This window comes from Geospiza fortis, unplaced genomic scaffold (assembly GCF_000277835.1).
Source record: "Geospiza fortis unplaced genomic scaffold, GeoFor_1.0 scaffold41, whole genome shotgun sequence".
In the NCBI taxonomy this organism is placed as follows: domain Eukaryota; kingdom Metazoa; phylum Chordata; class Aves; order Passeriformes; family Thraupidae; genus Geospiza; species Geospiza fortis.
Genome location: NW_005054299.1, coordinates 15,004,532 through 15,017,991, shown reverse-complemented (window position 1 = coordinate 15,017,991; position 13,460 = coordinate 15,004,532). Strand labels below are relative to the sequence as shown.

At 36.7% G+C, this 13,460-nt stretch overlaps 1 protein-coding gene across 2 annotated transcripts in view; it reads left to right on the top strand.

Annotated features, from left to right (window-relative positions):
• The window catches only part of SMYD3 (SET and MYND domain containing 3), a 336,447-nt gene that overhangs the window by 276,136 nt on the left and 46,851 nt on the right, over positions 1–13,460 (top strand). For both annotated transcript variants that reach the window (XM_031060345.1, XM_031060341.1), the window contains exon 8: positions 11,756–11,843. In XM_031060345.1, coding sequence (XP_030916205.1) covers positions 11,756–11,843 — 88 coding nt within the window. The remainder of the gene's footprint in view (positions 1–11,755; positions 11,844–13,460) is intronic.

Here is a 13,460-nt window from a genome sequence, read left to right as displayed (position 1 = left end):
TGCCTTGAAGACATCACCCAATACTACTCCGTGGGAACCATTTCCATTCTGAATAAATGTTATCTACTATGGTTCTTATGATTCTCCTTCATATCAGTGCATTATGTGTCTTTCTCTTCTGATTCTGTTTTCTGCATACTCCAAATTTCTGGTTCCTAATGCCATCCTGATTGTGTACTATATACTTATGATTCTCAGCAATTTGTGTTTTGTTTCATTTTTCTTAGAAAAAAAAAATTGTCCTGATAAATCTTTCCTTTCTTACAGTGTATTTTTGTCTGAGATCACTTACTGTCCATACAATGCCCAGAAATCACTAGAAATAAATACTGCAAATACAGGAGGTGTAAATGCTTGGTAAAGATTAGATTCATTGCAGTTCCTGTTGTCCTAGTTTGCTGAAAATTCCAATCAGAGAAGAGGAATAATGACTGGTTGTGTTAAGCAGCTTTGTGCACATTGAGCCCATAAGTATGACCATGGTTTTACCTTATATGGGTCAATAATAACTTTTAAAAGTCTGGGAAAAGTTTAATCCAGTGGTCCTGATTTTTATCTGGTAATCTACCCACCATTAAATCTGTGAACTAAATCATTCCCTCTCTTGAAAGAACAGCATATTCTGTGAACCCTTTCTCTGTGATTGCTTTTTGTGGTGAAGTGGACATGTACCTGCACTGGACAAACCCAGGTCTGAATGGCAAAAGCAGTATTGTATGCACATGTGTGTGCAAAGGTACATGCATGGAACATGCAAGGACAGTTTAAAAGATCTTCCTATTTCATGAACAATGTGTTCCACATCCAGTACATGGTGGGGGTTGTTTTCTTTTGCTGCTATTTGTTTTGTGACCTTTGTTAGGTAATGTGAAGCACTATTTCATATCTCCCTTCATAAATTAGATGCTGAAATGCCCATTATATGAGTAAAATTAAAAAAGATGAGGTGTTCTCATACATTCTTTAGTATGTCTCTGCATGGAACTTACTAGAAAGACTCACATTGCTATTTCCCATGCCACGTTGTGAAACTGCATCTTTCACTCTAGGCTTATTTAAATTAAGAGAGATGGCTCTCCTGTCAGCTGCCTCTAAGCTTTTAAACACTTTGCAAGCCAAATTTTATTTTTCAAATATTGATTGACTGATTTAGAACTATGTGGCAAGGTCATCAGGTATCATGACTTCATTCTAATTGCTTTTTGAAAGTGTAATAATTCAAAATTGAGGTTCTGGCTGAATTCGTAGGAAGCACCATACATAGGTTGAGAAAGACAGAATCATCCTCTTCAGTGCCTAAATAATTTCCAGTCCTTAACTAATATCCTCTGAGGTATATTAAAGCAAGAATGAGCTCATTTGAATAACAAGGAGGCCTATAACTTTTGAGACTGTAAAACTGCAGACTAAATGCTTTGGCTTGAAAAATTGCTATGATAAGCAATGTGCCATATCAGCTTCTTGCCATAATTTAATTCATGTCACAACAATGCAATAACTAAGTAGTAGTTATAAATTTTGTATTTGTGAGCTCTATTCTGAGACATGAAGAGAAACTTTTGTGTGTGTAGAAGCCAGCAGGCTTTAGAAGGCCGTATGTACTCTAGCCACAAGAGTTACAGAGGATTCAGAGGATTGTGTATTTTCTTTGACCCACTGAAGGATGTCCTGCTGTTTTCCATGGGATTTCTCAGTGTATGGTATGGAAGATGTTGACTATACCATAAGCAGTGGTTTGAACTGGGGACTGTAGTAAAACAGTGTATCACAATTCTGCCCAAGATTTATCTGAAGACCATCATTAAGAAAAACTTGTCGCTGCATCATATTGATTACGGTATGAATCTTTGTCTTAGTGTTGGATATAAACTAAAGCTCCTGCATGTCCTTCTGCAATATCTAGACAACAAAATTTTCACTCTCAAAGTGTTTCTAGTGTATAGCTTTATGTAAAGCTTGCATCATTCTCCTGCACGAAAGAAATCCTTCTGAGCTTGGAGTGCTTTAGATGTGATTCTAGCTACTACCTAATAATACAGTAGCTTCAATCTCTAGACATTTTGTATATGGACAAAGATACTGTGAGGTTCTGTAGCTACTACGTTGTATTTTGTTAATGACGGTGGTGGTCCATATGAAGTGAGCTGCTTCTCCCCTGCCACAAACCCTGACCTGCAAAAGAAATGTTACAAAGAAAGTGTTGAGGTAGCTTTTTGGAGGGGCAGCACTCATCCATCTGACTGGGAGAAATATTTTAGGACAGTTTGTCTGTTTTCAAGCAATGAGTGAAGTACTTAGAGGAGAGTACTTATTAGGACATAAAGAAATAGATTTCTGGTACTGTGTTTTGGAAAACTGGAAATCCAGTGTAGATTATGAAGCACCAAATTATGTTGTATGAGGTGCCATGAATAGTTGTTTTGAGGTAAGATGTCTAATTTTCCGTAAAGGTTTTGTGATGTAGGCTACCTCTCCTTGCTCTGAGCCACCTTCACCCATCACCATTAAATGCTGAGGCATGTAAATACTTCTAACACTGGCAGTCAACAGGAGCCAGCTGCATGGGAGCTATCCAAATAGTAAATAAAGGCCCTGAGAAATAGTCAAGGGTCTTATAATAGTTTCCATGGCATTATGACGTTTTAGAGAACGTCCCTTTCACTTTCTTTCGTATTTTTTGTGAAAATTACTAAAATGTTCATATTATCAAATCAGAACAACCGAAAGATATTGGAAACTGTTTCAAGCACTTGTTTGCCTTATGGAGTGTTTCTGACTGCTTCCCTTAAACCCTGCAAGAGCCTTCACTGTTTAAATTGGTGTTAGTTAGGGGACACTCAATAATAATTCTCCAAAGAAATTCTTGAAATGACTAAAACACTATACATAATCTTCTTAAAGTATTTGCAAACCTCTTCTTTGATTATATTAAACTAATATTAATCTAGTCAGAAGTCAAATATTTTGGCAAAACTCTGGAGGAGGAAACTCCAGGTATTGTACTCACTCAGGGAGCTGCAGTTGTAAAAAATTAATTCAACTTCCTTTATTCGTGACCTTAAAAAACTTGGAGGCTGGAGAGTGGATTTGAGTACTGATGCTAAATAATCAAGAAGCATACTAGTGACTTAGGCAACCAGTTTTTATCAGTACTCTAGGAATTTTGAGATCCAGCAAATATTTTGAGGTGTAGAGTGGATTGATCAGCTATGTATTTGTTAATCATGTTGCATGGTCTTTTCTAAACCATCAGCCTCCTGTATTTCACACCCATTCATTCAGAAAGCACACGCTGAAGTAAATACTCTTTTTTTACATTTCAATATACATTAAAAAAACAGAATTACTATAGCTACAATCTTATCATGTGGTATCTCATGCATTAAGATATTAAATTGTTTTGGTATTAGTGTTTAAAAATAGTATCTAAATTAATGTCAGTATATCTTCAGTGAGAACCAATAATTCAATGGGCACAAGTTCTTCAGATCACTGAAGCATATATTGATCTCCACAAGTAACTACACTTCTACTTAGTGAAGTATTTAGTCATTTGCATAGATATTAACTTCAATGGGATTTATATATGCTTTTAAACTTAAGTGCATATTTCAGTGAACTGATGAATGTGGATTGGATTATACCTTGTGAATAACTGAAAATTCCAAGGATTTTGGACCTACAAATCTCTTCTGAGCCACTAAATGCACTCAGTGGCACTCCATATCTCCACAGGTTGCAGAATTAAGGAATAAAGAAGATTTGCCTTATAGCTGTCAGTTTGTGTGCTGAGAGACCTAGAGATTGCCTTAACAAATGTATAATGTCTAAGACAGTCTGTGAAATACCAGTCTCACTGTTGCTAGGGATTAGGCTGAACAGTATCCTTGCTCAGGTAGATGAACTAACACAGGGTTTGTTTTTGTATTGATGCTGGAAATTACAATGGAATTACAAACGTGACAAGAATTTTTGGGTGATCTGGCATAAGGCGCTCTTTCACTGCTGCTAAGCTGTAAGTAATTTCCTTTGCTTTTCCCCACTTCTGGTTTTTATGAGTTGATAAATAGTGAACTTCTATCTATTGTTCTTCCCACTGTCCAATCAATTTTTATTTCTGCTTGGATGGCAATTGTGCAGTCAGCCCTAAGCTCCTGACACAGGGAGATTTATAAAGGCAGTGCTGTTACAGGCACAAAACTCAGTCCTGTTGCTCATCATCCTGACTGGGAGTAGGCACTGAAGTCTTGAGTCTGCAAAGTGTCAGTCATCCCCAGGGGCCTGAGCTGTGTGTGACACAAAGATGGGCAAGTATGACTCCAAAAAGAGTGGTAGTATGTAAGGGACCTAGTTTAAAAATAAATATGGTAAATGTTTTGGTCAGCAACCAGAATAACTTACACTTAACTGAAATGACTTCAGAATGCATTAAATACCTTTCATTAAGTGCCCTTCATTTGAAGAGTCTCCAGGTAGCAAGATGCTATGATGTAGTTTAGCTGCTTAGCCCTGTGTATTTATTATATTTTGCCAGACCTATCTTTAGATACTATGATGCTTTCTTGCTAAGTAGCCTAACATCCTTTTATACTGTTTTTTAAGAGAGAAAATGGCATCTGAAATATTATTTGTTGAGATTTTTATCCCAAAGAGTAGATGTAAAACAAAAAAGCTCTAATAATAACACAATCTGGGAGCATTATTGGGTTTAAAGAAGTTCCATTGGGCTCTGATGCTTGAGACTAATAAAAACTTTGAGCTTTTTTGGTGTATTTTCTGTTACTGCAGGAATTTTATATGCACACTCTAAATATATGTACACTCTAAAAGTTGTTCTGACAACACACTTAAATATTAAATCACCATAATAATCAGTTATATATAATGCTTATGAAATAATTCCAAAGTGTATTCATATTAACTCTGTTTGTAGAGTACACAGCATTTTCATGAATGAAATTAAAGTAATTGCAAAAACATTGCCAGTAAAATTAATGGATGACAAAGACTGAGAGAATAATAAACATTTCTGAGAACAGATAAATAATAGAGAGTAACTGGAATTGCTGGTAAATTGGACCTATTGAAATATAATGCACCACCACTGCAATGGTGTTCTACATCTGGAAGGGGGATCTACGGCTATGATTTATTTCACCACATCTCAGACAGCTACAGGATAAATATCATCTGGGCTAGTTGCTCTAGGCTTTCTCTATAGATAAAATGGAGAAGAATGAACACACTTTGACTGTTATTCATCTGACATATTTTAGAAGCCTGCTTTAGGATAATGCAAGTTGCACCCAGAGAGTGTTTCTTTGTCATAGAGAAGGGTGGCCCAAATATTTACATTTGAGCAAATGAATCTCAACATGGGTGTCTAAACACCCACAAAAGAAATGGAAAAACACTGTGTTTTCCTCTGGCAAGGAAATCTATAATCTTGAATCTATATAGCAAGGGAGTCAGTAGGAAGAATGATGTCCATTTTCTTCACTATAAAATTTTCTTCACATTTATGAGATTGCCTGTGTATCATACAAAATACAGATGCAGTGATCTTTGAAAAGGCTGTTTAAAAATGTGTGTATCTAAAAAAGTCACAGAAATTAATAGGTGAAATGGGATTGCAATGAAGGAGAATGGAGTATGACTCTGACAGAAATGGAATTACTATTTTCTGCTATGCAGAATTGTGAACCTGGCAGATATTGGACTTGCAGCAGTAGAGGTTAAGAATTGTTTGTCTGATTGCTTCTCCTACCTTACAGTTTGGGTTAATTAAATCTAAGATGGACTTATCTTAGTCCTATTTAATTTTATTAAATTCAACTGTCTTCTTAAAATAGACTTGCTGATCTCAACTTTTTCTTTATCAAAAGCATCTCATTTTAATAAATTTCTCACAGTTGTTTTTGATGTCACTTTTAAATTTTTGTGTAAATATAGTAATGTTGTAACTAAATTGGGTAATGTTAAGGGAAGGTTATTCATACTGCCCTGTGAAGGTGTTTGTCTTTTTGCACTACTTGTATGCAGGGTGTGGGAAGACCTTCATCTTGATCTCAATGCCTAAGTAGAGCACTTAAACATGAATGGTGTGAAGAGCTGCTAAATTTTCCAATATCTATGTGATTGAGATTGTTACTAGCCAGTGCAGTTCTTATGCACTTCCAGACACCAGAGGCAGTAATCCATGAAGAGCTGGTATGGATTGTGTGAGGGAATGCATCCTGCCTAATACTGAGCAATGTACTGCACAGATTCAATATGGCGTCCAGCTCTAATGTGTCTTATTTTAATCTGAGAATTCAAAAAGAAAAAGTACAAATTCAGTTTGTTCAGAAGTTGAATCCCATCCCCTCCCAATGGCCTTACAGGGAACACAGTGTTGTTTTTGTCGGCAAATAGAATACCTTTGGAATTGCCACGTGTCTCAGCCACGTGACAGAAAACACAAGGCTTCTGGTGAGGACAACTTTATGTGGGTTGTAGAGGGTAGATAAACTGGTATTTATTAACCTGGCATTATTTTTCATGGAGCAGGGCAAGGGAGCTTTTAAAACTTCAGAAATCCCTTGTAAATCTTGAATCACACCAGGGCTGTGTGCGCTGTAATTTCACATACTTGTAGTTCTTAATGAAGTACACTCACAAGACTGAAGGTGAGTGAATCTTCAGCTGAAGCTGCAGGCTTCTATAAACCACAGCCCTCAGAATCTAAGAGATGAGAAGTCTTTGATTCTGAGTTTAAACTTTATCCAGAAAATGTTTCATAGGAGATGACCTCAGCTATTTTGAGGAAGCACTCAAGTGTGCTTTTCCTTTTGCTGTGTCTGTAGCTGCTTGCACCTGTGATTGCCTGGCAGGCCCTCGTGCCCTTTTTGCTCTGAAGAACTCATGTCAGAAATTTAGTATAGCTGCAATATCACAGCTTGTGTACCACATTTTCTCACTGACACTCTTCTTCATCTTTCTGAAAGGGAAACTTCAGAAGATGTGCAGTGTCTTTACTCATTTAATGCTTTTCTTTGCTGTCTAGCGTAAAACAATGAGTTACTGAGTTTACTGGAAACAAACATGGAGTAGCTCCTGCACTTTAAAATAGAATCAGAAATAAAAAATCATTATTTATGCTTTCAGAGTACAGTGTATGAGATCTGTTCTAAAATGTCATGCCCTAATTTAAATGTGTATGAACTCCTCTGTTCTGTTCAGATGCACATCTATAGTTGCCTAAATTTTTAGAAATTTTTAAAAATTAAGCAAATCATATGCAATGGACAAGAATTTCTATGAAATGGTTAGGTATCTGAGGTATCTACGGCTTTTAAGGTGTTAAAGTATTACAGTTCAGAAAACTTCAAAATTAAGCTTCCACAAAAAAGAGAGAACAGGGTTATCTGCTGCTGCAGCACAGGATTATTTATTTTATTATTATTATTATTACTATTATTATTATTATTATTAATTTTATTACTATTTAAAAATATATTTCGTGTTCAGAAAAAAAAAATTATTTACTGTGATTTTCAGTCTTGCAAAAATATCATATCCAATCATATTTCTTGTTAGACTCCTAATTTCTGTTTGAACTATGGTTTATATGTTTTTATCCTTTGTAAAACTGACATTTGCTGGTTACATTGCACTCTTTTAATTCATTTGTATATTTAGAAGAGCAGACTCTGGTCAGGGAAAACTTTAGTCCTTCTTTTTCACTTGTCTCAGGGCAGCCTGGGAGTCCAATGCCTCCTACAAAGCTTTGCTTATTTCTGCCTACGTGGGACTGGATACCTGAATTCTGAAAACAGGCACATAATGAAGATGCCATTGGACATACTTCAAATAGGAGGAATGCTAGGAAGGAGAAAAAGAGGTATAGGGGTTATTTACCTTTTGGATTTTCCAATTGCCACTTCTCCCTTCTCTGAAGGGAGGTGAGTTCTTCATGGTTTCCTCTCTGTGGACAATGTTGGGCTTGTTTCTCTACCTCCACCTATGACAAGGAGAAAGATGAACTTTCTAGAGAGGACCAAAAATCCATGTCTCATAACTATACTGTAACCTAAATGTGAAAGGAGAACTAGTCCTTAATGAATCTTTGTAGTGGTCAGGAGAGTTTTGGAGGTGCAGTGCATAACAGATGAGAAGTGGTGGGGCTGTGGGAGCACTTCTGGGGAGAGGGCAATGGTGCTTAGCATGTGCTTATTTTGGTAAGAGAAATATCTTCTCTTAGAGGACATGCTGTCCATGTGGGAATCTTTCAGCAATCAGGATTTTCAGTGCTGGGATCACAAAGAACAGTGGTTGCTAACACTGTGTGTGAAAGAAGTGGTGCCTGAAATTAATATGCAGGGAGCACTTTCAGGAAGTATATGAAACAGATGAGTAACTGGGGGAAGAGGAGTGGTGTGAAGGAAGAGGAAGGAAAGAGAGGCATTTATCTGTACTTTGTAGATTGCACTCCTTTCTAAGGACAGTTCCATTAAGGATGGAATGTGTTCAGGACACTCAAGTAGCAGAAAAGATAGAGAGAGAAGTAATTTTTAGATAGAAATACTAGAGAATGGAAGAGGTGATTACTTTCAAATGCTTATTTTTGTGGTGTCTCATGTCTGTACTTGTTCCAGGAGATGATGCTTTTATAATAAAACTTCCTATCACTTAAAGCTAGAACTGCAGATCATTTTATATTTGACCAGTCTTCAAACAGATTACAGTCCTCATCAGATACCCTCCAGTTTTCTTGTTTCTCTCTCTTTTGTTAACACTGTGTGACTAGATTATCTGGTCTAATTATTTTTTGGACAGAGAAGAGAAGAGAAAAATATTTTGTTGTTCTGAGAAGCAAACTCTTGTGTTTAGTGTCAGAGTTAGAAATAAGGAAAATAATTAGGCAGAAATTGCCAGATCTTCCTTCTTTTTCAAAAGCCTTTTCTCTTCAGCTGCCATTCTTTTCTATAAATGAAAAAAGTCCATCTTTATTGTTGGCAGCTCTGCACACCTGGAGGTTTGACTGGGAACTTGTTCTCAAAAGAGATGTTTGAAAGGATGTTACTCCACAGAAAGCTGTATCTCTCATAGCTGTTACTGCCATGCTCTTAGATTGAATTTAAAAATTTGGTATAACTTTTAATCATATCAATTATTTTCATAATTCCAACTCCAAGACAGCTTTGTGTTTTTAACTGGCTTAATCATATTGCATGGCCATGACTTTGAAGGTGTTTTCCAATGGAGAGAAACAACTTACTTAGAAAAAGCTTATTAGGCTGGAAGGCAGTGTTCCCAGTGACAGCCTCTCCTTGTTTTGCAGCCCCTGCTTGGCTGCCTGTTTGGAAACAGCCTCCATACCTTGAACTAGAGCATTTAGGAAAGGACAGGACTTCTTTCATGTGTGGAAATCTGATGAAGAACAGTAGAAGTGTAAAATGCCAAGCTAGCCATGTCTTTGCTTGTTCTTATGTCAGCCAATCCCTAAAATGCCTCATCTTAAGAACACAGAAAATGTCTCATTGAAACCTGTGAGTTAAATCTTTCCCAGAGCCAGGCATCCTGCCCAGATCCCTCCATCCTGAACTCTCATACAAAAAGGATAAAGGCCATGAATCCAGAGAGGGCTGGGGGATTATTGGTCCAGCAGACAGTCTCTATTCTCTACCTGGATGTGAAGCCAGTGTTGACTTAACTCTACGCACTAGAGTGAAGGTTGGAACTCCCAACCTTGCCCTGCTTTATGCTGCTAATTAAATGCTAGAAAACAACAGTAACTCAAAAAGCTGCACTAGACAGAGGAAGATTAAGCCCATCTGAGTGAGCACTTTAGTCATTCATCCATCAGTCTTGCTATGTGCAAATTGAGCCCTAAGTCTTTGGCCTTGCTGCATAGTTGTTTTCCTTCTTTCACTTATAAGTCTCTCTCAATTCCCATGCTTCTGAGGTTTTAGTTGCTGGGCTTACAACATTTTAGAAAAACACTCTGAACGATACTTGGGCTAGTGAGAAAATATAAGTTAAAACAATTTTTCTGGTTTGGTAGCTCCTTAAATGGAAGATTTCACAGATGTCATTATTAGTATCTTATAGGCTGGATTTATTTTTTAGATCAGTCAATGAGCAGCACCTGATCCATGAAGACATTTTAAAGAGATTGTTTCAGTAGGAGATTCAGTGTCCATCTACTGCACAGCTGGAAGAGGGCTGGGCAGGTTCAGTCACTGTGTTGATAAAATTTCTGTGGGTTGTTTTTTGGTTTTTTTTGTTTGTTTGTTTGTTTTGTTTTTGCAAGTTTGTTGGTTTTTTTTCAGGTTTTTGGTTTTTTTTGGTTTTTCGGGGTTTTTTTGCAGGTTTGTCCTAACATTCACCTTATCCCTTCTGATGGCAAATTCAGCTCTGCACAAAATTATTTCCGGGTGATCATTTTGTTCAGAGAACTGATTATAAGGGAAGTTTATGTTCAGAATGCAATGGGGTCAGGCTGCCCTCCTTGTAAGGCCTTACAGGAAGGTAGGGCAGCTGAGAACAACCTTGATTAAATCTTGATTTAATCATCCCTGGAATCCACAGAGGTCTGCTGTTTCATGAAGCAGATAGAAAGACAAAACTGCAAATTGAATGTGAAACTCAGTGCTGATTCTCACTGTAAATTTTTTCTGAATTTATGGCAAATGGGGAGCAGTGGAATAAGAAAATGATGTAATTCTAAGCAATTACAGATGATGGGCTTTTCAGTGGAGGTGCTCCTGTGATTCTTGGTGAGCATCTCTTGGTTACAAAGCACTTGGTAAGATTTTAACACACTTTCTCTGTTCCTCTGCAGACCTCTACCCCTGCTGAAGACTGATCTTTTTAGAACTGAATTTAAAATGTTCCTGCAAGACTTTGCACTTGAAAAAACCTCTTATTCAAAGTAGCAGGGCATTTTATAAGGAGAGAGCAGCAATGAACTGCAGTGTATTACAGGCCAGAGTTTTAAAGGTATTTTAGTTCTGTAGAAATAGAAATTGAAGAACTAGATGCTTTTGGAAATCTCACAGGATGCTTAACTGTGTCTGTAGATGCTTTAATGCATTTGTTCCAAGTGGTTTGCCTAAGGTTCAGTTAGTCACTGCTAGAGAGTTGAAATGGGAAACTTTCTTTTTACTGCTGTAGCCATTAATCTTTTTTTTTCTTTATGAGAAAGCGATAGGAAAATGTAGCTGTTTGTAGAATCCAGTGGAGTAGGGAAGAAATAGTAATGATTTAAATGGTAGTTCAGCTTTTTTCTGAGTTGTAGACTTCTCCTGGAACCACATGTTTATAACTGTAATGGATGAATCTAAACTCCCACTGTTTGTCTCTAAAATCACCATGTGGTTAAGCAAAATAATTTGCTAAATCCTTTCTACAGTGTGCTTATGGGAAGTCTTAGGTAGCAGGTCTTTGGAAGAATTTGATCTCCTCAATGCATTTTGATAGTAAAAACAGTCTATTAATTCTTCTGGTTGATCATAGTTCTTGTTGCGAACTTAATATATGATTTGAGTGTTTAATGTTTCAAGTTTGCATTCATTTTTCTCTATATCATCTCATTTGCTTGCAAAACAGGCTGAGTATGAATTCCAGATGAAATGGGGTTTATAGAAAACAGCAATGCAGTTTCTACAAGTAGCTTTTAAGAGTTAAATCCTTTAACCCTGTTTTTTTATCATTACTGCATATTGTCATTTTACTGTTTTTCTCATTATATGCATTTGTTTCCATTATCCAGGATGCTGAGAAACTGGCTGGTGAAGAGCATGCCTGGAAAGAAGTCAAAGATGCTGTAAATGAAGTGAAATATCCAAAATCAAAAGAAGGTATCCTTTCAGTGACAGGCTATAGTCTGTCATTCGGTTGTGAAAAGATCCCATTAGTATGCAGTTCATCTCTTGAGATTAGTTTCCTTACATTTACATTCTTTTTATTGTAATGTTTTTGAATTCATTTGATGTTTAAAATGTGTAAAATTCTTAATTGTATTAATAATAGAGTCTCTCATTACTTGGAATGGAACTGCTTCATGGCAGGGTTAGTAACAACCAAGGATATGAAGGGATATTTTTGCTCTGATTTAGATTTCTGCTATCACAGCCCACCATTTCATATAAATCCAGTTCTAAATGAAAGAAAGCTTTATTTAGGCAAAGTTAAATTCTTTGTTCCATTACTCTCAGTGTGAACGTTTACAGGTTCTCATTCTATGCACAGCAATAACAATAACAAGGAAATAATCACAGACAGGTTCACAGCAGACATTATAGCATCATTATAATAAGATATAATAATATATAATAATAATTGATAATTAAGCAAATTGAATGAAATGATCTTGCACTAATAAACAGAACTGCAGTCTAATGGCTGTCATGTAGACATTCCATCCAATTAAAGAAATTAGTGAACAGCAGCAACCAAGAAAAGATGAGCAGAAGAGAAGTAGAGATTTTTACTATAATACTATGGGTTTTTTAATCTCTTTCTTACCTTGGTCTATTCAGTGGAATTTCCCAGACTGGGAATTCAGCCTGTTGTGGCAAGATGCCTTACCATTTTCAGAAGCGTGGGCTTTCTCTCAAACTAGAAAGAATTTAATCTTCCAGTAGTCCTTTTTGACAGCATGAAAAACAAGTTTGCATAGTGATATTCCAGGCTGGAAACAAGTGATCGCAATTTATACAGTAACAAAAAACCCAACCCATTACACTGAGTTTGTTTCTTTCTAATCCAGAGAGATTAATTTTTTTTAGCAAAGGGGAAACAATCATCCACCTTGTTTTAATCTCACATAGCTTCTAGTTTGTTGTAAATTCCTCTGTAGTCACTGGATTGAAACAGAACTGAAATAGTTCTTCAGGGCCCACGTTTCAACATGCATGTTGAATTATAGATATGCAACCCAAAGGTGCAGCAGTTCTTAAACTATGCAGTCAGAATACTGGTCCTATTTGATGTTCCTGTATTAAATTGCAGGAGAAATTGCATTACTGTATTTTGCGAGTGTCTTTAATTGAGATTAGTGATTTAACTGATAGTTAAAAATTAATCAAACGTCTGGTAATAAAAGACATCAGGACTGGCTGGAAAAATCTATTCTTGTTGTCTGTTCAGCTTCTGTTCTCAGTCATGCACTATTTGAAATGTGTCATCTTTCCTTCCACAGCACCACAATAGCAGTGTTAACTGACATGCAGTGGTGAGTGCAGTATTGAAGAGGGAGCTTGACTTTTGTCCACTTGCCAAGAATGAGTAGAAAACCTTCCTGGCAGACTGAGGCACATAGTTATTAGCTCCTGCAAATATCATTTTTTAAAACTAATTAAACCAACACTTTCTACAGTTGAGAAAGTTGGTGACTCCCACACTCTGACCTACTGATGGTAGCTGATGTGGCATTGAAATGCTAAATTTACAGTTAGAGCTGCTTGGGGCAGTCC